The sequence below is a fragment of the Vulpes lagopus genome, chromosome 11 (genome assembly GCF_018345385.1).
Source record: "Vulpes lagopus strain Blue_001 chromosome 11, ASM1834538v1, whole genome shotgun sequence".
NCBI classification, from domain to species: domain Eukaryota; kingdom Metazoa; phylum Chordata; class Mammalia; order Carnivora; family Canidae; genus Vulpes; species Vulpes lagopus.
The window spans coordinates 14,294,553-14,319,216 of NC_054834.1; the positions used below are offsets into that span (position 1 = coordinate 14,294,553).

At 37.0% G+C, this 24,664-nt stretch overlaps 1 protein-coding gene across 1 annotated transcript; it reads left to right on the forward strand.

Moving 5' to 3' along the window:
• On the forward strand, positions 1–24,664 carry SYPL1 (synaptophysin like 1). Its single transcript, XM_041723257.1, has 5 exons — positions 1–190; positions 15,154–15,275; positions 16,512–16,719; positions 21,386–21,574; positions 23,214–24,664. Exons 1-5 carry the CDS (start codon positions 122–124, stop codon positions 23,346–23,348), a joined length of 723 nt encoding a protein of 240 aa, XP_041579191.1. The 5' UTR covers positions 1–121; the 3' UTR covers positions 23,349–24,664.

Consider the following 24,664-nt stretch of genomic DNA (forward strand, 5'->3'; position numbering starts at 1 on the left):
GGGCCCGCCTCCCAGAGCCCGCGGCGCTCGGCCTTGGTCGCGGCCCGGCTGCTCGGCGTCGTCGGCCCCGTCCTCGTCCGCCCCGCAGCCCTGACTCTCTGTCTCCCTCCTTCCCCAGAGGATGTCCTCCTTCCAGCTCAACGTCAGCCCGCTCAAGGAGCCGCTGGGCTTCATCAAGGTCCTCGAGTGGGTGAGTGCAGCCCGCGCCGGCGAGGCCTGGCTCCGCGCCCCGCCGCGCCCTCCAGCCCGGGCGGGCCGTGCCCTCGGCGGGGAGGCGGGGGCCCGGGGCGGCGGCGGCGGCGGCGGGAGCCGGAGCCGGAGCCCAGGCCAGGCCGAGGCCGAGGCCGCCCCCCCGCCCCCCCCCCCAGGGCGGAGGCCGCGGCCCGCGCCAGGCCGCCCCCCCGCGCCGAAGCTCACCTCCGGGCGCCGCCGTGGCCGCGGGAGCTCTCGCCCCTCCCCGGCTGCACGCCCGCCCGCAAGGCGGCAGAGGCGTCCCCGGCGCCCAACCGAAACCCGGGCCGCGCGGCGCCGCCTCCTCCCGGGGGTCTGCCGGGCGCTCCGCTCCCAGTTTGCTCCTGAGAGGCCTCCCAGTTTAACACACACACAAAAAAAAGGGATAAAAATAGACTGTGGGTCGGGCGAGCAGGACCTGGGGGGGGGGGGGGGGGAGGACTTTACAGAACGCGCCTGGCCCGTCCGGTGCTCAGGCGCGGCCCGGGAACGCCGTCGAGCCTGTTGGGTTTACCCAGTCGGTAACGTCGGAGGAGACGTACAATTCGACCTTGGCCGCGAGGAGTCCGTGGCGTGGAGGAGCCGGCGGACGCACCGGGCGCGGCACACTTGCCTCGGATTTCGCGGCCCAGCACATGTTTCAGGGCTGATTTTTTTTTTTTTTTCCAGGCCGGGATTACCCGGCAGCTGGCGTCTGTCCAGGTGCGGGCGAGTTGCTTTTATGGCCGGCAACATTTACATCCGTAGCTCTTTTAACCTTAGGTTTTAGGGAATCAAGTGGCGAAGGGTAAGAACTTCCAATTTCCTGTGTTAAACCACCCCACTGAGAGTGTTGTGGGGGTTTTTGTTTTTGTTTTTAAGTAGCACAGAAACTCGGATTCCCTCCTGGGCACTCAAGCTGATTTTCGAAAAAAGGTTCCTACCATTCCCCCAAAGTTTTACTTGCCTTCTGAAAACTGAAATAGTGCTGATTTCACACAAACGTCTACTTTAAAGACACCTGCACAGATATGTATTTTACACACACACACTTTTTAAAGACGCCTACTCATATGTTACATGTATTTTACACACACACACTTTTAGGGTTCTGTAAACCCAGATTTAAATAAAAAGAAAAATTGAGTGTGTAAAAATTTGAAATTGCAGGAGGAAAATCATGTTTAGTTAGGCTTATCAAATATAAAGGTTAAGAGAAAGTCTTTTTTTTTTTTTTAAGATTATATTTATTTATTCATGAGAGAGACAGAGAGAAAGAGGCAAAGACAGGCAGAGGGAGAAGAAGGCTCCATGCCGGGAGCCCGACGCAGGGACTCGATCCTGGGACTCCAGGATCACGCCCTGGGCTGAACGCAGGCCCTCAACGACTACTGAGGAGTCCCCCAGGGATCCCAAGAGAAAGTCTTGTTGAGGGTTATAATTAAAGTTTTCACTAAATAAATGAGGCAGTTGTTAGGGTTTGTGCTTATGTTATTTGTCAGTCTTTTTTAAAAAGAGAACATAGACATGACTTTTTTCCTTAATATTTTAAAACATCAGTGATAGATTTATTAGTGATCACAGGTCTGACGTATTTTGAAAAATACCCTGTTTAAGCTCTTTAAAGAAACACTACTTTCGGTTTGAACAGCATAGTAGTACACAAGAGAACCTGATAAGTACTTTAATGAAAATATAGGCAAAGTATAGTAGGTGAAAGAGGAGAAGTCAGTTGCTTGGAGGAACCAGGGGGTATTTCATACATGAAAGAACACTTGAAGGAGGAGTACTTGTTCACTTGGGGAGGATGTGGGAGTGGCTCCCCAGGCAAAAGGAAACTTAAGCTCAGTGGTGTGAAAAGTTGAAGCAGCATAGCCTGGTTGAAAACTTAAAAGTAGTTGGGGTTGGTTTAAACTTCTGGGAAGGAGGGTATAGCCTGAGATGATCCTGAAAGGCTTCATAGGGCTAACAGAAGAGCTAGGAGTTTATCCTGTGGAACGATCTTAATCCTGTGGGGTTAACCTTTGATAACCTGGGTCCTTTCTTTAGGAAAACGTGTATTTTCAGGGTACAGGATTACCTGGAGTTGTTGATCGGGTACTTTCTACTTAAGCCCAGAATTCCTACCATTTGAAGTTGGGACTCATTTAAGTGTTTTAAGCAAGTGAATATTATAATTAGGTTTCCTTTTTAGAAATTTTTATTTTGTCAGTAGTGTAGAGGATGGATTAGAAAGGTCATAATTGAAAGAAGGAAGATCTGTTGCCAGAGAAATTGTGAGGGCCTAAAGTTAATTGCAGTGGAAATAGAGGAGATTTGGAAATTAGAATGTATTTGGAGGGTGAAGAGGGGACAGGTTGGTAGTGGTACCTTTGTCCAAGATACATCGCTAAGAATCAGATTTTTGGTTGAAGATCAGTTTTAGATGTATTAATTTTGTGGTCTCTAAGTCATATAAAGGAGGTATTCTTTAGGCAGTTAGCTATATGGAGTTTAATTTTTAAAAAGGCAAGAATAGGCTGGAGATTCAGCAGATACCTACCAGCAAGAAGGAGAAGAAATAGTTAAGAAGATGGAGAAAGTAATAGTTAAGAAGATGGAGAAAAGTAACATCTTGGCATCACTATTAGAATTTCAAAAAATTCAACAATATCAGGAGGTGCAAGAGAGAGATTAAGTAAGTAAAATAGGGACTAAAATGTGAACCTTGGTTTTGGCGATCCAGAGGCTGTTGGTGGCTTTATTAAAGCAGTGTCAGTAAATTCAGAAACCAGATGGTAATAGGCCAAATGGATGTGTGGTAAGAAAGTGAGAATGGTGAGAGTAAACCACTATTTGACCTTGAAGGTAGGAGGGATTTTGTGGTAACCGAGCTTAAGGACGGGAAAGACTGCATGTGTTTGTGGACTTGAGAGAAGAAATTGTGAATAGAATTGTTGTAGGTTAAAAACAGAGCGAGACGGGATGAATGATAAAACAAGGTTCTAGAGAAGGGGCCATTGTAAGAATTTTTTTTTTTTTTTAAGATTTTATTTATTTATTCATGAGAGACACACAGAGAGAGAGAGAGGCAGAGACACAGGCAGAGGCAGAAGCAGGCTCCATGCAGGGACATGGGTCTCCAGCATCACACCCCGGGCTACAGGCGGCGCTAAACCGCTGTGCCACCAGGGCTGCCCTATCGTAAGAATTTTTAAATCTGTTTTGAATAAATTGTTCAAGGTTCCTAAAGCATTGATTGAGGTGTGGCAGGTTACTTCTAAAAACAGTCAATAAATAAGTTTATAAACAAATCTAAAATCTAGGTAATGGCTGCTTACCACTCATGTAACGGAAAAAAGAATTCCCTCAATCAGCTTATCTCTAGCAAGGTTCTAGAATATGTTAGACTAAGATACAATCTGATGATATGTAAATTTCGAGGGATTAGATGCCCAGTAAATAATTAATAACAGAATAAAAATATAATCACCGGAGCAGAAACTTTTGGACTTTGCTTCTAAACTGCAGCCACCATGTTGTACATGTTGTATTCCTTCTCTTTTTCCTTTTTTTAAAGATTTTTATTTATTTATTCATGAGAGACACAGAGAGGCAGAGACACAGGCAGAGGGACAAGCAGGCTCCATGCAGGGAGCCCGAAGTGGGACTCGATCCTGGGTCTCCAGGATCTGTCAATGGCTGAAGGCAGGTGCTAAACTGCTGAGCCGCCTGGGCTGCCCTCTTCTTTTTTTTTTAACTCTACTCCTGGCACCTGGTTACAGTGCTTGGCAGTGACATTGTCTTCCCACTCTTTGTGTAATAAGTACTCAGTAAAGGTTGAGTTTTTGTTACACTTCTATGGGAATAGCAATACTTCGTAGGGCTGTCGGAATGGTTGAGTTAATATTTAATTATGTGAATGATTATAATTTACCTGAATAATTCTTAGTAGGTTCTTCAGTACTGAGATGCTGTGTTTCTAGGAAGACTAGACCCAGACAATGGATAGACTTGAGCCCCATATGACTAACAAACATATCTCCTAGTCCTTCAAGATTACTCAATTCTCTATCACATCTTTTAAACTTTAAAAATGATACATTGTGTGTATTTCACTTGTCTGCAAGTTTTGATAGGCTTTTAGGAGCCTATCAAGGTGACAATATAAAATTTAGGTAGGAATAAATGACCTATGTATACAAGCAGAACATAGAAGTAAAAGTCAAAGATTAATTTCATCAAAGCAGCTTTTTTTTTTTTAAGTATTTAAGATTTTTCTGGTAAATTTTAACTTGGTTTTTATATTTAGTCAAATATCTCTAATATTTAGATAAAAGCTTTTCATTGAAGTGATTTTATATTTTTAAAATATTAAACACTGTTTTGGACTTTCTTGCTGCTATCTTGCATGGGGGGGATGCTGAACAAATATTTAGCACTTAAAGAATCTAAGCATATGCTTTGGGGAGTATATAAGGAATTATGCACTAAGTTGAACTTTAGAATTATTAACCATCTCTGAATATTTTTCTCTGTCCTGGTCAAATGTATTCTCAGTATTAACATATTTATTGAATATACATATATGTGCCAGGGCTTTATCTGTATTTTCTCATTTAATCCTCTAGCAACCTGTGAAGGTTGTTATCTCCATGTTAAGAGAGATGCAGTAACTTATCCAGTGTCCATCATTATGGTCACTACATCCAGGACTCTTAACACTCTGTTCTTAGTCATTTTGATAACTTACCTTACCTTTGCATTTCTAATTGGTCTTTTGATAAATTAATAAATAGATTACCAAAAATTGCAGGCTTAGAAAACAAAAGCCTAATGTATCTCAAGTGATTTTTTTCCTTGTTTGTTAGGTGCATGTTTATAATAAGATCTTACGAGTTAAAAACGAGTAGGATATTCTTGATTCTTTTATTAAGTTTGAATGTTTTTCTGATTTTTTTCTTGCAATTAATGAGCAAATGCAAAAGACGACATTTGAGAACATTGGGGCAGATTATTACCCAAGAAAATTACTGATTTTTTCTTGCAATTAATGAGCAAATGCAAAAGACGACATTTGAGAATATTTGGGGCAGATTATTACCCAAGAAAATTAGTGTGAAAAAAAAAAAGTAAGAAAATCTTTAATTCTTTGGGTATTGCATATATCAATTTGTTTAAACAACCAACTTTCAAATATACACAGTAGTCTATATAAAATACCTCATATTTAGTCATCTCAAGTAACTTATAAAATTTTTGCAAACAGGAGCAATGTTTTATCCTAATTTTGTGGTTCAAAAACAGCACAGAAGAGCACCCTTGAAAATTCAAATTGTATTGCACAATGTGAGGGACGGGGCATATATAGACTGATGGTTTTCATCCATTTGCTTAATTTTTACATTTTTAGGCTATCAGTCTGTAGGAGATCTTTTTAGGAAACTTACCTTTCTCTCAGCCTTGCTATTTGCATATGCTCCCCCCTCGACCCCCACAATGAAGACGGAAAAGGATTTCAAATAGCATTTTATGCCCACAAGGACACTCCGGACTTGAAGCTTGTTAATAGATTTACAGACTCACCCCTTGGCCTTTTGTTCTGTGTTTCTTCTACTTGATTCTTGATTATATACCTTGAACACTCTTACGGGGTAGGTCTGATGTCATTTTCATAGATAACATATATATATAAGTGCTTTGAGAACACACAGACATATATACACACTCACCCCACACATGAATAGCAATCTCTGATAAAATATATAAGAGGAAATTAAGATAACAGCAGTATCTTAATACAGTGGTTCTCAAACACGTTGGTCTCAGAACCCCTTTACGCTCTTAAATATTGAAGACCTCAAAGAGCTCTTGTTTATGTGGGTTGTATCAATTGATATTTGCCACATCAGAAATTTAAGCAGAAGCTTTTAAGGGAATACGTATTTATTTTAAAACCATAATTATTCACTTAAAAGCTTGAATTGCACCAATGCAACAAATGCTACCAGTTTTCTTTAAGTAAAAAGCTCACTTCATTCATTTTTGAGAAAAATATCTGCCAGATATCCATGTCTGAATAACTGGGTTTTTTTTTGTTTGTTTGTTTGTTTTGGGGAGGGTTTTTTGTCTATTACTAATTCTTTCAAGTAAAAATGGTGTTTTCATGAAAAAAAGAAATAGTTCAGCATATAACTCAGTTATTTTAGATGCTTTCCCTGGAGACAACCGTGTGTGCGGTTAAAGTATTTGCACATCCTGTTTCTTCATCATGCAGAATATTAAGAAGACTCAAGGGTCAGGATTTAATAAAAATCATAATTTTCACTGCTTCAACAAAGACATTCTTAAGTAAAACTGGCTTTTTTTTTTTTTAACAGAGAGTGCATGGCAGTGAAATAACTTTGATGCTATTGCTTATTCTTAACTAAAGCCCAATAGTTTCACCCACAAATGCTTTTGCTCAAATAGTGCAAATGTCAACACAGTGTAAAAGGCTAATAATGTCTTAGTAATGTGAAAATATTTTTGACCTCTTGGACCTTCTGAAGAGTCTTGGGTACTACCAACACACCACAGACCACATGTGAAGAATTGCTGTTCTAATACAGTAAATTGGAGACCAGAAATGAAACAGAAAATATGGGTGGAAGAGGGACTGTTGATGATCTGGGAAATAAATCTGGAAAAAAGCTTCGACCTATGGTCTGGATTTATGACTAAGTAGAGCCAAGTACTTAAACAAGTGGAAAGAGCGATAGTATAGCCTTCTAAGACCTGAATCAGCCTACCTTTTAGCTTGAGATCTGAATTTGTGAACATTTGAATATTCTCATATGTTGGTAGTTTGGGCATATCATCATAAGATGTGGTATTTGCAGCCAGGTAGAAGTGACTGTAAAAGTACTCTACGGGTATAGAAAAAGGGGAAAAAAACAAACTCAATTTGATTGAGCCTACATCAGATATCCTAAAACACTTGAAAAAAAACTCATTTTCACTTAAAAGGTCAAAATCAGTGGCACAAATACACTTAAGGACAGCCAGCCAGATCAACAATCAAGATATGTATTTACTTCAAAAACATAAAAGTACGACAGTCTGAAATGATTTAAAATAAATATATTTAAGTTCCTCGGAGATTTCTAGTTCCATATTCAATAGCTTGACAATTATTTAAAGATAAAGGCGGCATAAAGATGTTTTCAATAGGGGCATCTGGCTGGCTCAGAAGAGTATGCAACTCTTGATCTTTGGTGGTGTGAGTTCAAACCCCACATTGGACATAGAGATTACTTTGAAATAAAATTTTAAAAAAGATATCTTCAATGTAGAATAGTTAAAGAGTTATCAAAAAAACTTCTGTTTACTTCAGCAGGAACTCAAATTTACTTTGTATGATCCAGATTCTTAGGAGTTACGGAACCGGTACTAGCAGGCTGACAAGCAGAGGGAGATCATAGAAGAATGAAATGGAAGCCTTTTGTAACAGACTTCACTGCCCAGTACATAGCAGGAATAAAGTGAAATAGCATCAGTAACAAAACGTTTTTTAAAATGAATGTCTTCAGTAAACGTGTAAGGACTTTAACTCATAAAAATCAGTACCTTGGGGAACGCCTGGGTGGCTCAGCGGTTGAGCATCTGCCTTTGACTCAGAACGTGATCCCGGAATCGAGTCCCACATCAGGCTTCCTGCATGGAGCCTGCTTCTCCCTCTGCCTGTGTCTCTGCTTCTCTCTCTGTGTGTCTCTCATGAATAAGTAAATAAAATCTTTAAAAAAAAAAAAAAATCAGTACCTTGACTCTAGACATCTAATCTTACTGATTATAAAGGCAGACATGCCGTGATAGTTCATATTCAGCACTGATTCTTTGATTTAGTAAAACAGCATTCATTTGATTTTGCGTATAAATACTCATACACAGTATACTTTTTTTAAAAAAAGATTTTATTTATTGTGGGATCCCTGGGTGGCTGCTTCTCCCTCTGTGTCTCTGCCTCTATGTGTCTCTCATGAATAAATAAATCGTTGGTTTTTTTTTTAAATATGGGAGAAGCAGGTTCCATGCAGGGAGCCCGATATGGGACTGGAGTCCGATGTGGAACTCAATACTGGGACTCCAGGACCACGCCCTGAGCCGAAGGCAGGCGCTAAATCGCTGAGCCATCCAGGGATCCCACAATATACTTTTAAGTCTATTTCTTTTTCTTTTAGATCTATTTTCTGTTAGATTTCAGTTAGATCATTTTCTAGGCTAAACCTTGGGCAGAAAGTAGATGACATCAGATTAATGATGAAACCAAATAGCAATCAGGACACTGCAACTAGAAACTTGTAAAAGACACCCAAATATACATGAATACTAGTGTTCCCAATAGAAGCATCAGTGAGCTGAGCAGGCTCTAAAAATAGGATCAAGGGCTGGGACTCTGGCTATAGGCTAAATAACTCATTGAAAATATCAGGGGTCTCCAAACTTTTTATCATGAATCCCTATCAGTAGAAAATTTTATGCATAGAGTCCCAATATGCAGCCATAACTTAGATGGATATTTTACTAGGTCAGTATCTTTTTTTTTTTTTTTTAAGTGGGTTTAACTAAGGACTTGAACTCATGACCCTGAGATCAAGACCTGAGCTGAGGTCAGGAGTCAAATGCTTAACTGGCTGAGCTACCCGGGCGTCCCTCAATGTCAGTATGTTACAGCATTATTACATGATTGGGGTAAATTTCATTCATATTTTTAAATCCTAAATTCAAATGCTCATCTGATATATATATATGCCATCATCTTGTGATCTGATTAAGTAAAATCTGTTTTTCCTTGGAATGTGGCTAATTAATATAGCTCATAAAGGGGGTTAATGCTTCTATTTTCTCTTTCGGATATGAGTTTTTGTATTATTAGTCTATAGTTTCCGTGAAGACATTTTTAAGCCATTAGTCTGTTTTGCGAAGGTTGGTTTGGTTAAAACTAGGTAACTTATTCATTCCATTAACTCACTTAGCCAGGCATACTCACATTGCAGTACATGAACAGAATAAAAATAGGTGAAGGTATCCCTGTCCTTGCATGTTATGAAACTCCTCTTACCTTCGGGATACCCAGCATACTGTACTGGCATGTGACACGGACCTACAGATCCAGCATGGGTTTCAGTGTTCTATTTATTTCAGTAAAGCTTTCATTCCTTCTTTAAGTCTAAAAATAAATATAAATAGTTCAAATATTTACTTCTCATATACCAATTAACTGACTATTGCAGTTTATTTTGGAGAATAGCGTAGAGAACCAAGCAGAGACGTTAACTCCAAAGTTACAAAATTAATGAGGGATCTGCCATGTGCCTAGCATCTTTGGCAACTTGAGGCTGTCATTATGAAATATGGAACCTTCTGACCTCAAGAGAAGCTTACTGTCCATCTTGTCCTAGATTCTTACAAGCTCTTCTACAGATAGAAGTTCATGTTAGCAGTTTTAGCCATTCTTCATGGAGTAGAGAGGAATGGGAAAATGAATTTCATAAGTGGTAAGGCAATATAAATCATACCAGTACTCGTTGTTTAGACTAGGAATACAAACTGAAGTGCACATAGGAACCACCCTCATAAAGTAAGTGAGTGAAACAAGCTGTTTGGAAGAAAAACAAGAGTATAAGCTCATTGATTGCTGGTAACTAACATGCATCCTGAGTATTGTTGAGACAGCCGAGAATGGCAACAGTCTGGAAAAAGCACATGCCCTGTCTTACGTGTCATCTGTCATTCAGTTCCACGTGGTTGTTGCTTTATGGGAATATGGGCCTGATGCTGCCATATTTTTAGTTTCCCCAAAGCAAGGAAAAGCAGGAAATCCAATTTTTTATGTGCAGTATGCTGGTATTAAAAGACAAACAACAAACTCCTATTTTTTATGAATTCTGGGAAGATCACACAAATATTATCTGGAGGCCAGGTTTCACCATGGGCTGCCAATATAGAATTTTGAATGTAAATCAAAATAGCAGTAGAATATAGGGAGAAGTAAGATAGTTGGATAATTTACCCTCAGGTTGTTTTGTATTTCATGTAGTAAAATGTGTGTATCTTGTCCCTTTTATCCCATGAGATAAAGACCAGAATTGCAAACATGACATTTATTTATACTTATAACAAAAAGGTAGCTTTGAAATGATGGTTATATAAGACTTGAAATATGATTTTATTTGTAGATTATTGGAAATTGGGTTTTTTTTCTTTAATCAGTTATTTAATGAGCATTTACTATGTGCCAGACCTTCTGCTGGGTAGACACTGAAAATCCTGAGTAAGACCAAGTGCAGACATGACAGTCTGCCAAGGGACAGGGAAAGGCATTAGGCTTAAGAGCAATGAGCTTTAGTACAGTATGCCATTTATTTACTATTTTTTGTATTTAGTTAGAAACTAGTTTTTATTTTTGTTTTGGGTTTTGTTTTTAAATAAGGCAAGACACAAGAAAAATGGCTATAGTAGAGTTAATGAACCCAAGTCTGTGGCCGCCCAGGGGACAGAATAGTTCTACCATAAGAAGCTGCATAGGGCCTTTAAGATGAGCTTGTCAGAGAACAGCTTTGGAGTGGGACAGTTCCCTGACAGAAGACACAAATACACTGAAACCATAAATACATGATAAGTTTCAGGGGGCAGTAGTATTACAGAGTGACAGTCGTACAGTATCTGGCAGGAAGTACAGTGCATATAAATCTAGAAGGATAAGATTGAGGGTACATCAGCCATGCCTGTTAGGCCAAGTTAAGAAGTTTGGGCTTTTGTGTTTTTGTAAATTTAGTTCTGGAAAGTCATTGAGGAAATCCCTTTAAACAAGGGAGTAACATGACCAGATCTTCATTTCAGATCAGTGTGACATCACTGTAAAGCACCTGTCCAACAGAAACAGAATGCAAACTACAAATGCAAGCCACATAATAATTTTAAGTGTTTACTGGCCACACTAAAAAGGTGAATAGAAACAGGTGAATTAATTTTAATAATGTATTTTATTTATAAATCCAAATGTTGTTTCAACAAGTAATCAATATAAACGATTTATTATCAATGAGATATTTTACATTTTGTGTACTACATCTTTGTAATTCATAATCTAATTTACAGTTAAAGCTATCTTAATTTAGGCAAGCCATTTTTTATTTTAGAGAGCAGGCACAGGGATGGTGGTAGAGGTTGCAGAGGGAGAGGGAGAGAATCCCAAGTAGACTCCCCAGTGAGCACTGAGCACAGAACCCTGGAACCCTACACAGGATTCAGTCTCACAACCCTGAGTTCATGACCTGAGCCAAAATCAAGAGTCTGAAACATAAAACTTAAACCACTGAGCCACCCAGGAATCCCTAACCAAAGGTTTTAAAAGAATGACATTGGGAACACCTGGGTGGCTCAGTAATTGAGGTCTGCCTTTGGCTCAGGTCATGATCTGGGGGTCCCTGGGATGGTGTCCCCACATCAGGCTCCCTTCGGGGAGCCTGTTCTCCCTCTGCCTATGTCTCTGCCTCTCTATTTGTATCTCTCATGAATAAATAAATAAAATCTTCTTAAAAAAAAATGACAGGCAAAATGCCAAAGAATGAAAGCTTAGGCAACTTTTTTCCCCCCACTCAGCGTTAGGTTTCTAGGATTCATTCATATTGACATGGGCAGTTGTAGTTCATATATCTTTATTACTATTAAACTTCCCATTGTAGGTGTATACTATCCATTTGCCTGGTGCTCCCACTGTTTCTGTGTTTTGATACTATAAACCATGTCACTGAACATGCTTATGCATGTTCTGTAGTACACATGGGTAAGAATTGCTCTTAGATCTATGTACTAGGAGATATTAATCCTTTGTGACATTATTGCAAATATTTTCACCTAGTTTGTAGCTTGTTTTATATTCAAAAGCTGACTTTTCATTTCAAAAGTTCTTTTTCTGTAGTTGAATTTAACAATCTTTTATGGTTAGTATGTTTGATTTTTAATCTTAAGAATTTTTTCCTTTATGGACACAGATTCCTTTTATCATCTTAAAATTGTTTAAAGACTCATATTTTACATTTGTCTTTAGCCTATCTGGACCACTTATTGAAGTCCTTTTTTGTATTTGTTATGATTGCTACATAGTAAATTACCCCAAACTTAGCACATAAAAAAGCAGACATTTCTTATTTCAGCTAATATGGGTCAGAAATCTGGGAGACACTTAGCCTGGAGGAGTTTCAGCCCAGAGTCTTTCAGTTCGCAGTGAAGCTGTTGACTGGAATGGAGTCATCTCTAGTGCCCAGCTTACTCACATGGCCATTGGGAAGTCTCAGATGATACACTTCCAGGCTCACTCATGTGGTTGCTGATAGTCTGTGGTTCCTCATCACAAGAGTATCTCTATAAGTTGCCTAAGTCTCCTCTCAACCTGGCAGCTGGCTTCCCCCTTAGCCAGTGATTCAAGAGAGAAAAGAAGACAAATTGTAGTCTCTTTATCACCTAGTCTCAGAAAGAATGTTCAACTCATTCTATCATATTCAGTTTACTAGAAGCAAGTTACTATGTCCAGTCCACACTTAAAGGGAAGAAAATTAATCTTTCCTCTTGAGGGGAGGAGTATCAGAGTTTGTGGACATATCTTTAAAACCACCACACTTCTTTCCTTGGTGATCTACAAGGCCAGCTTTGTTAGATGGAATTTATCTAGTCACACACAGGTCTCTTTCGGACTCCTCATTGTTCCGTTGGTTAAATTTGAGTATCCGGTTTTCTTTTTCTAATCCTAAATGGGTATGTGCCCAGTTTTCTGGCCTTGTGTTTTCATTCTTTATTCATGAACATTTATGGGTAGAGAGTATCCATTCGCTTTAACTGAAGATTCCAAACTATGTACTGCATATCATCTCAGACTCTTCATACCTGTAACCAGATTCCTTCTATCTCTTTACAGGAAAAAAAAAAATCTCTTGATAGTAATTATCCTGGTTATGGCCTGATTCAAGGCCCAATATTAATCCATGAGAGGCATTATATCAGTGTTTAACAGTATGGGCTTTGATACCAGACCTGTACTGAATTTTATCTATTTGGTAGATGAATGACCTTGAGCAAAACAAAGCCTCCCTGCCTTTGAGTTTATATTCTTTTTTTTTTTAAGATTTTATTTATTTATTCATGAAAGACACACACACACACACACACACACACAGAGGCAGAGACACAGGCAGAGGGAGAAGCAGGATCCATGCGGGGAGCCCGATGTGGGACTCGATCCCGGGTCTCCAGAATCAGGTCCTGGGCTGAAGGTGGCGCTAAATCGCTGAGCCACCCAGGCTGCCTTGAGTTTATATTCTAGTGAAAAATGGACAAATACTTAAATATTAACAGGTAGTGATAATTACAATGGTGGAAAAATAGAGCAGCATGAATAAAGGAAGAAGGTACTGTGGATTGGAGCAGTATTATTTGATATAGTGTGGTTAGGAAAGGCCTCTCTGATAAAGTCCTTCTGCATTAAAATTCTCTACCACTGAGCTATACCCCCATGATAAAGTCCTTTTGGAACAGGGAGCAGTGAAGTAGGAAGTGAACCATGTATTCCAGGCAGAGAGAGTAGCCAGTGCTAAGCTCTGAGAAGTTTACCTACCTTCTTATCTTCAAGGAATAGCAAGGAGACTTTTATGCAAAGAGATTCGACTAGGGGAAAAGTAGCAATGTGTAAGCAGAATTATTAAAGGAAGAAAGGATCTTGTAGACCATTATATGAACTTTGATTTTTATTCAGGGAGAACTCAGAAGCCACTGGGGAATTTTGAGTGGAGGATATAATGTTTTCTGCCTCGTATTTTTAAAATATCACCCTGGTTGATATATTGACAGTAGACTGAAGGAGGGAAAAGGACAGGAGCAGCATTATTTAGAAGGCTTTTAGAGTATAATTCAAACGAAGTCGTTCAGCTCAGGATGTTGTGATGGTGATGATCAGATTCAAAATATGCTTTTTAAATAAAGCTATCAGAATTTGCTGAAGGATTAAGCTTTTGGCTACTACACCATATTTGAGGGTTTTTTGTTTTATAGAAAATTTAGAAGTTACAAATAGAAAAAGAAATTCTTTATTTTCTGTTTAGAGATGACCACTGTTAAAATTTTGATATATAATGTTTTTGTAGTGTGATAATATCCATAGGTGTAGACACATGCACAATTGTATGTGTAAAAAAACATTTAAGTAAACTCTACCCCCAACATAGGGCTCGAACTCACAACCCAGAGATCAAGAGTCACATGCTCTATCAACTGAGCCAGCTAGACCTCATAAACAAACTATATGTAACAAATATTTTTCAGCGTCGTTAAATATTGCCCAACATTTCAATGACTGTATAATATTCTATCCTGTGAATGAATTACAGTTTATTTGATTCCATATCAACATTTAGGATGCTTAGGATTTAATGCATATAGCATTTAACGGAACATTGCATTCTTTTAAGCATATGCACGATCAGGAAGACAAATTTCCAAGTACTCGAGAACTGAAATACTGAAATATTCAAAAATGAGGTCCTACAGACTCATGAAATAGCATCTCCTCTTTGCTTATCAGTCTCGGCTTAACAGTTACCTCCAAATCACCCCTTTTGATTTTGATACTAATAAATAAGACTTTGTCTGAATTTCATACTAATATTTGGTAGGCACACTGGAGTATGACCAGAAGAATTGTTATATGAGCTGGTAAACTATCTTCTGTATTATACTTAGGGGAAAAGAAAATCATTTATTGACCATTGAAAATGAATTTTTTAAGTATTTATCACCATCTACATTTATTTTGTAATTAAGAATTTCTAGAATGTTAATGAGCTAGATTTTAGTAATATATTTAGGCTTTAATGACTCATGTTTTGAGTACAGTAATGCTTCTTCCCCATTTTTTGGTCTCATTTTGTATAGATTGCTTCTATCTTTGCTTTTGCCACCTGTGGAGGTTTTAAGGGCAAAACAGAAATTCAAGTGACTTGCCCTTCACTTACTGAAAATAAAACAATTACAGCTGCTTTTGCTTACCCATTCAGGTAAGAGATTTATTTGTTTGTTTTGTGGTTAAAAACTTTTTACTTTCATACTGACTCGATAACATTTCCAGCACTTTATTATCCTGGGGGGTAGAAAATTTTAAATTGCACACATGCTCATTTTTAAGTGCTAATCATTGCTTCTCAAACTGTGGTACATGGACCAATGCCTGTCTGCAAACTGTGTTCCTGGCCTGTAATGAATTAAGTAAAGAAAATGAGAATAAGCATTTAGAAACTTTTTATTCTGTCATCCCACGGTGGATTGAAAATTTAAACTCAAAACAGAGACTGCTCCATTACCTTAGCGTGAGAAGCCATGATGTAGAAGCAAACATAGCTTAAGAAAATTGAAATTTCGCATGTATTATTTACAATTACTAAATAATAGCATCCCTATATAGTTTTAAGGCATATATTTATATAAAGTGAGGAGTTTCTGTGTTTATTTTCTTACTCAAACTGAAATGAGTATTTTGTGATTTCTGTTTAACTTCAGTGTTGATCGAATATGTCCTGGGTTTAAGCCATGGTGTAAATCATCTTACACTTAATACTTACCTGACCTCTCTAGGACTCGAAATTTCTCTACACTGAGTTGGAAATATTACCTTTTAAGGTTGTTTTGATGATTAAATAACACCTTACGCTAAAAATATGTCAGCAGGGCTTTGGTTATGAATCCTTGCCTGTCCATTTGCTAGCCCTTCTCTTATAAAGTTCCTAATGAGGAGCTTTTAGGACATATTTAGTGATAGATCCTTTTGAATTTATAGATAAGGAAATTTAAAAACAATCTAAAGTTAGCAGCTAATTAATCTAGGGTTAAAATGTGAAATCGTAATTGGCTCTCCTGGTGCTAGTCACACATACTTTGGCTCCTAGAATGGAATAGCATGTCTCAAATTGCAAACTATTTTGTATCAGCTCTCTTAATCTGAATTTTTATTGCAGGAAAATAGTATTAGGGTGTGAAAGTGTTTAATGCAGTCTATATTCAGTCTATCATAAACCAATTAATTATGGGGCATAATTTATAATTTATGTACATTTCTTAGGAAATTTTTAATTTAAATATTTGAATTTTCCCCCAAAGGAAAATGTCTGTAATATATTTTGGGAGTGGTTTTTTTTTTTTTTGAAATGTCATTTCAGTATTCTACTTATGGATTTCTGTCCCTATTGGGAAAGTCCAAGTAATTCACAAATTTATTTGAGCTTTTTTTTTTTTAACAGGTTGAATGAAGCATCATTTCTAGCACAGCCAGATGTAAATGTGTGTGATGTAAATTGGAAAAGCTATGTCCTTATCGGAGATTACTCTTCTTCCGCACAATTCTATGTCACATTTGCAGTCTTTGTCTTCCTGTACTGCATCGCTGCTCTTTTGCTCTATGTTGGTTATACGAGCCTGTATCGGGATAGTCGAAAACTTCCCATGATTGTAAGTAAACTATTTTTATACAAAAATCATTTGTATAAGGATATTATATTTGAAGATAAATACAGATTTTCTTACACTGGAAATGAAAATTCTTGGCATGAATCAGTTCAACATATTTTGATCTGTTTACCATGAAGTTGAGCTTTCTCTCATTGTCACGTTGAACCTAATTCTTTGAGCCTATTTTCAACACTTTCTGTGTACTCTAGGGAATACAGAAGTCTGTTTGTTTCTAAGTCTTATTTTAACCTGGAAGGATCTCAAATATATAGAGCATATTAGGTTGCAAGTAGAGAAAGTAAGTAGAAATTAATGCCTTTGAATTGAGGAATTGCTGACCATACTAGTAGTCTCATGACGGTGTCCTTCCTACTTCTTATCTTTCTTCTCTTTTCTCAAAGGCCCCCTTTATTGCCTCTACAATGTTTATTGAGTCAATGTTTTATTGAGTCAATATTGGAAATCAGCAAACTATGGCCCACAAGCCAAATCTGACTCACTGCCATTTTTTTTTAACAAAGTTTTCTTTATAGCACAGCCATACCCGAACATTTCCATACTATTACTGCTTTCACGTTACAGTGGCAGAGTTAATTAAGTAGTTGTAAGAGAGACCAAACATATATATTGTCTGGCCCATTTCAGGAAAAGTTTGCTGACTCCTGGTCTGTATTCCTAAATTCCTTAAATTAAAATCTGACCCAGTTAATTCTGTAAAAATTAGAGAATTCGCACTAATGGTATTCATGAGCTAATTTTGAATCTTGTAGATGGCAACAAAGGATTTGGATTTGAAGTCCTAACACCTTCCTTGGCTTCAGAGTCTTCTGAGCTAGAAATAAAAATAATCTCTGAGATTTAGGTAGTAAAATCTCTCCTCTGGATTATTGGTGCAAATGCAGAGATAAGCCATGGTTTTATTTTTATTATTTTTTTTTAATTTTTTATTTATTTATGATAGTCACAGAGAGAGAGAGAGAGAGAGGCAGAGACATAGGCAGAGGGAGAAGCAGGCTCCATGCACCGGGAGCCTGATGTGGGATTCGATCCCGGGTCTCCAGGATCACGCCCTGGGCCAAAGGCAAGCGCCAAACCACTGCGCCACCCAGGGATCCCAAGCCATGGTTTTAATCCAGAGGTCCACAACAAAAGAATAACTACAAAGTCAGTATTAGTGTTATTGACTTGAAGGGAGAAGAGAGGTGCTTTTGAGATACTGGTCATTTATATCTTGAGAAAACACTCCTCAGTTAATTACTTGTGAAGTTAAAGTGAAGGCTATTTGAGTTTGAAGAAATTATTAAATAAGATAACAGTTTATTGTTTATTTTTAATTTTTGCTGCCTGGATCATAAGAATGCAAATGGTAAGTAGAGAATAAAACAGTCTGTTACAATTCTTATTTATTTCATTTCTTATATCTGAGAAGAGATTCTTAAAGCTGACATTTTCATAAAATATTTTCTTGGACATCTTTCAGAAAGATACCAACTATTTAAATTTGCGGTGTTTAATCAAGAGAAATTACATATTAAGAATATGTAACTTCTGGAGACTTTCCAAGACTTACTTAAAAAGGAACTGTGGGAGTGCCTGTAGCTCAGTCAGCTAAGCATCCAACTCTTTTTTTTTTTTCTTTTTCAAAGATTTTACTTATTTATTCATGAGAGACATAGAGAGGCAGAGACACAGGCAGAAAGAGAAGCAGGATCCCTGAGAAGAGCCTGATGTGAGACTGTATCCCAGGACCCTGGGATCATACCCTGAGCAAAGGCAAATGTTCAGCCACTGAGCCACCCAGGTGTCCCTAAGCATCCAACTTTTGATCTGAGCTCAGGTCTTGATCTCAGGGTCATGAGTCCAAGCCCTGTGTTGGAGGGGAGTTCAAGCCCCCATGGAGCATACTGAAGAAAAAAAAAAAAAACAAACTATGGTAATCATATAGATATTATATTTTGTTAAAGGACTTTATAATTTAAATACTAGACGAAGACATTTCTTGCCATTTTGTCATTAATCCCAACAAACTTTTAAGTTAACTCTAGCAGTGAACCTTTTTTGTTTAGTGCACTTTTACAAATCACACTTTCTAAGGCAGCATCCAAGTCTATTTTTGTAGAGAGTTTCTCTATTAAAACTATAAAACTGTAACTAGGTGCATCATTCAGAAAGTCAAAAGACAGTTTCCATCTCAGAGTGATCAATTGATGGTCATAGAGAGATAATCTAGAACTAGCCCTTTACATGTTTTTTGTTGTTATTGATATAATATATAAAGGATGCTTCGTGTCTGTAAAAATTCAAGCTTCTAAATTAAATTTTGAATTCTTCTTTTAATTTAACCATATAAATGTAAAAAAAAATTTCTTGAGATAGCCAACTTTAAAATCTAGCCAAATATGACATTGATTTTTTTTTTTTTTTTAAGTACTCTTTGTTAATGAGGACATGCCTTTTTGGCAATGTACTCAGTTCTCTACTAAGATATTTCTAAGAGCATTTCAATTGTGGTATTTAAAATCAACTTCCATTTTTAAGCGAACGTAGCAATATTTTTTTGGTGTTAAATAGCAGGAGCTTAAGGGCCATATGGAAAATCAGAAATAACAAAAGAACAAGACTAAACAAAGATAAAGTATCCCAAATCCTAAATATCTGCTGTGAAACAGATCCCAACTTATGGGTGGGACCAAGGCTGCTAGGATGCCGCAAGCAGCTATGGTTGTGCGTTGCAGAACTGCATCCTAAAAACACAGTCCTCTCAGTAGGTAAGAGAGAGATGATCTTCAGGGGCTCTCATTCCCCCCACCTCCCCTCACCCTAAGGTTACTTTGTGGATCATTTTCAGAAAAGTTACCTGCTTTTGAAATACAAGAATGTCATGCCAGCAGCAAAGTAGACTTAAGGAACATAATCAGAAAAACATCAGTGTGCTTTTTAATTAGGAATCTGGAAGGAAGAAACCTGGAAATTAAAAGGATTTGACATAGATTGGTCAAAGCTACGAACTTTAACCCAGAGAGAACTTAAGGTGTGATAACCTTGTACTATTTATCAGTTCTCCAAAAGGCATTGTGTTTCTAGCAAGTGATGAGAAAATGTCTACCCTCAACAAAAGTACAGTTGAGTGTGGAAGCAGAAAGAAGAATACTCCCACACCGCAAAAATCTCCTGTCCTTTTTACTTTGATTTACATTTTTTAATTTTTTTATTTACATTTTTTTAAAAGAAGACCAGGAGCAGTGAAAAGCTCAAATGCAAAATGCAAACTTTGTAAAATTAGTCACTGTTTTTGGTTCTCAAATCACAAGGCATTTATTCATTGTCATCTTGACCTGGTGAGCAAGCTATATATAGTACAGTTTCTATATGTCATAAGTGATTACTGGTGTTTGGTCTAAATAAATGATTAAAAAGTAATTAAAAAACAATCAGATTGATTTGGTGGGAGGAGGGAACACTGATAAGCTCCAAAACCCATTTGTGAGCCTGCAGAGATTTTTGCTGCAGATGTGTAAGAAATCGTAGCTTTGGGTGTACCTGAATGCTGAGAATATATAATGCTAAAATATACAAATTTTACATTATTCCCACTTTGGTGGTTAATTTAAAGGAAAACCAAACAAGGTGGGACTTAACACTTTATATCATACGAATGCATTCTTCAAAAAGTCTTACTTAGATTTTTGTAACCAACACTGGTTAACAAAATTTTAGTTCCCCAGCAGAATAGATTGAGTAAAGAGAATACATTTTTTTCTTTCATCATCTTACTCAGTAAGAAACTTACCCAGAATATTTCAAACTTTAGTCCTATTCTTGAAAATGTAATAAGTAGCAAAGACTAGAATAGAAAACTACTAGTCAGAAGATGCCTTGAGAGATTATTATTTTTTTATCCGCAATATAATGAGTATTCTTAAAATTTTAGGGTCATGAATTTTAAGAGAAGCAACTCATCCTGGATGCATGCTTCTTACCATTTCATTATCCAGATCATTGGCAACCAGATTTTTTTTTTTAAGTTTTTTATTTTAGTTCCAATCATGGGGGATTAAACTGAAATTACAGTTTTGCCAGAATAGTAGGAGAGAGCAAGAGAAGGTAAGGGAATTGAGTGTGTGCAAGGGGTTGTAATAAAGGACTTTAGAATAGAAATTAAGGAGGAAATGAAATCATGAGTGAGGTAGAGAGGAAGAATGTGATAAAAATCAGATTGTATGTCTCAATGGGGTCATAGGAGTTTTGAAGTTGGGGTGCCCAGAGGAGAGGGAGCTGAAAAGAGAAGTGATCTTGAGAAAGTTGGGGGGGGGGGGGAGTGAAACTGGGATGATGAGGGAATATAGTTATTGGTGATAACAGGGAGTGAGGTGTAATCCTGGAATGGATGGTTGTGGTGAGGGCCACATGAAACTGATTCCTAGTGTCAAAATCTTAGACTCCAAAGTAGATGATTAAGTCTTGTTCACCGCCGAAACTCCGGCACTGTGCTAGTAAACAGCAATGTGTACAATGCTGACTGTGGCTTTTCTTACAAGGTATGTCATGTAGGCCATTTCTCAATACCACAGAGTTCAGTGAGATCTCAGTTCCTCCATCATGAATTTGAAATGTAGTAGTTTTAAATTAACTCTTCATTATTAACTCATACTTATTTTTGCTTTAGGACTTTGTTGTTACTCTTGTTGCTGCTTTTCTGTGGTTGGTGAGCACTTCAGCCTGGGCTAAAGCTCTTACAGATATTAAAATAGCTACTGGTCATGGTATTGTCAAGGAACTTCAGCCTTGTAATCATCAAGGAGTGATGTGTTATTTTGGCTCCGTGACTAGTATGGGATCCCTAAATGTGTCTGTGGTATGTATGCAGTATTTATAAATATTTTATTATCACTTAGAAAAACTTTACTAGTGATAGAAGAAAGCAATAGTTTTTAATAAATTTCTGAATGAATATATTGTTTTCATTTTTACTAAGCTATCAGAAGCCTAGCTACCAGATAGCCTTTACCTTTATAAGAGTGAAGAAAAATGTCAGAAAAATTATTACTTGTTAACAGGTTTGGACAAGATCGTGATTGATTCTTTCTTCTCATTAAAATTGACTAGGCAAGACTTTCAGCTGAAAGGCACTAATAGTAGTCACTAACATTTGTAAAGACTACGTGTCAGGCATTGTGCTAAGGGCATTACATTACACTCATCTTGTTTAACTTACCCAGTAACCCTAAAAGGAATGTGGGAGGTAGTAGTATTACCTTCATCTTTACAGCTGGGAAAAAAATGTAGCTTGTGCTTTAATTTGCTCAAAGTAACACAGCTAGTAAGTTGGCAAGCCAAGGTGTGGGCTAGATATGACTTAAGGCCCATTCTCTAGTTTGACGGGCTTTGGGTCTTTGAAAGTAGTACTTTTATGGTTTCTTAAATGATCTAAAAAGAATTGGTATATATAAATTTAAATTATATTTAGTCTGTTTTACCAAAGTACAGGTAAGTGTATTACTAAATACATTATTAATATACTGCATGTATTATGTTTAAGGAAGTCTTCTGTCTTTTCAAGAAAATATTTTTCTGGGGGATGAGGTCAATACTGCCTTGTAAAGCAATTTGGCCAGATTTTTGTTATAGCTCTGTGATTTAAAAGTCTTATTGTAAAATAAATAGATAAGTAAGTAAGTAAGCCATTTTGTGCATTTATGTTGACCACAATCAGAGATGGACAATTTCAGAAATGTTTTTGTATGCAAATATGCAAAAAATGTAAAGCATTTGGTCTTCAGTAATATGCTACTCTCAAGTTCTTTATCCCAGTCTTAAATCATAAGCCACAATTGTTCTTATATTTGGAGGAAAAAAAATGTTAAAAGGGTAGCTTCAGTTTATTCATCTCTGAGACTTTGATCTTGTCAGATTTGTGACTGGAAGACTAATTTCTTTTATGTTGATTAATGTAGAATGTGATGTAAAGTTCTTTGTGTGACCCCCCATTCTCTTCTGCCTGTAGCTGTTGGAGTAGGAGAGATAAATAGTAGTGGAGAAAGAAGGGAAACAGGAAAGGATAACCAGGGACAGTTTATAACCATTAAGATGGAGGCAAGTGAAAGCCCCCAGAGAAGGAAGCATGGATTCCTGTTCCTCTTCACCTGAAAGCAATAAAGTCTAATTACAAAGTAATAGGATTTTACTTATTTTTCTCAAATTTAATCCCATCTTTTTGGTAATGTTGAGATGCAAAGATTAAGATTTCTTTTAGTCATAATTTTATATGTTAAAGATGTAGAGATTTTAGCTTTATTTCATTGGTAATAAGTTATTATATATACAGATTTAGCATTGACATGGAAAGTCTTCTTTTTTTATTCTACTTTATAGGTAGTTTAAATTTTAAATGAAATAATGGTTTACTGCCTAGAAATGTTAATTTAAAGGAAAACGAAGATGGGTATAAATTTTTAAGTAGATTAGATTTTCATGTTTACTTTTCTCTTCCTTAGATCTTTGGCTTTCTGAATATGATACTTTGGGGAGGAAATGCATGGTTTGTGTACAAGGAGACCAGTTTACACAGTCCATCAAATACTTCTGCTTCCCATGGCCAAGGAGGTATTCCACCTCCTTCTGGAATATAATTATAAAGGGAGAAATACACTGTATGAAATATGTGACTATTCTATGACCTGTTGCCAACATCTTGAGAAGCATTATTTGTTTCTAATAAAAGTAATGGCTTTTTCAATAAATTGGTGGGTTTAAAATTTTGCTGCTTTTTTATATAAAGCCTGTGCCTTTCCTAGAAATTTAAGATGTAAATGTATTCTCACATGTAAATTTGAAAATTCAGGGGTCTATTATGAGATGATACACATTTTTAAATGACTGGTTATTTCTTTACTAAGTTGTTTGCCTTCCAAAGTGTTTACACCTGAAGCCTTAACATATATCTTCACTCAGAAAAGAGTTACATTTTCATATAATAATAGGAAGAAAATCTCTATTTGGAATATACACTACTGTAAGTTTGTACAGATCATATACCTAAGACCTGTCTTTGTTTAAGAAAGCCTTGATTACATAAATCATATTTAGGAAAACATATTTAGTTCAGAATTTGTATCTGAACATTGTTTATATGTTATGAAAAAATTTTAATTGCAAAGACTGGTTGTATGTTTTATTTGTGTTTTTCTAAGTGACCTATAGTAATTAATAGGTGTGCTAAAATTGTTTTGGGAACGGGGTTTGGAAATTTCTAATAGATGTATAGTTAATTTAGTGATTCTGTCGCATGAGGTGTAAGCTTCCATTATGCTGGTTGTTTAACAGACTTGCTGTATAAGTAGAAAGAACATGGTTCAACTAGATATTTTGATATGTACGGGCATTACTCTTAGTGGTATTTGTTTGTTGTCCTTTGTTGCTCATCCTATGTAAGTGCAGGCTGGGACCTAGTCTCCTTGCAAGTGGAATAAAATAAGCCACCTGTTTTTGCAAACCCTTTCATAGGGTTAAAAAAATTAAGATTGCCTTTTACTTTGGAAACATTTAACATTTAGATTCAATGAAGTTGCTATTTTGAGTGTAGTATTGATATTGTGAAAATAAATGGAATTTGGATTTCATGTTTCTTGATGTTCATTCTTATTTCACAAAACGGATGATTAAGGAATTATTCATCATAAACAGGAATTTAAGTGAGCTGTATTATGGGTGCACTGTCTTTACACACACTTTTGGGTATATTCTGAATACAGGGATTACTCATATTTTGCTTCCTAATCTTTTTGTTGTACAGGGCCAGATTTCTTGTTCTTACCACGTGATTGTTTATATGTGAAGCACATCTTGCTGTTGCCTTATTTTTTGTTGCTTTTGTTCATGACAAGAATTGTCAATATGAGAATGTATATCTTTTATGCAACAAACTTAATAAAGAAGTTAAAAGAAA

Excerpts from the sequence above, each read along its gene's own strand:
- SYPL1 (XM_041723257.1), top strand. The coding sequence starts at position 122 with ATGTCCTCCTTCCAGCTCAACGTCAGCCCGCTCAAGGAGCCGCTGGGC. Across the intron at positions 15,276-16,511 it reads GCTTTTGCTTACCCATTCAG|GTTGAATGAAGCATCATTTC; the intron begins GTAAGAGATTTA and ends TTTTTTTAACAG. Across the intron at positions 21,575-23,213 it reads GATCCCTAAATGTGTCTGTG|ATCTTTGGCTTTCTGAATAT; the intron begins GTATGTATGCAG and ends TCTCTTCCTTAG.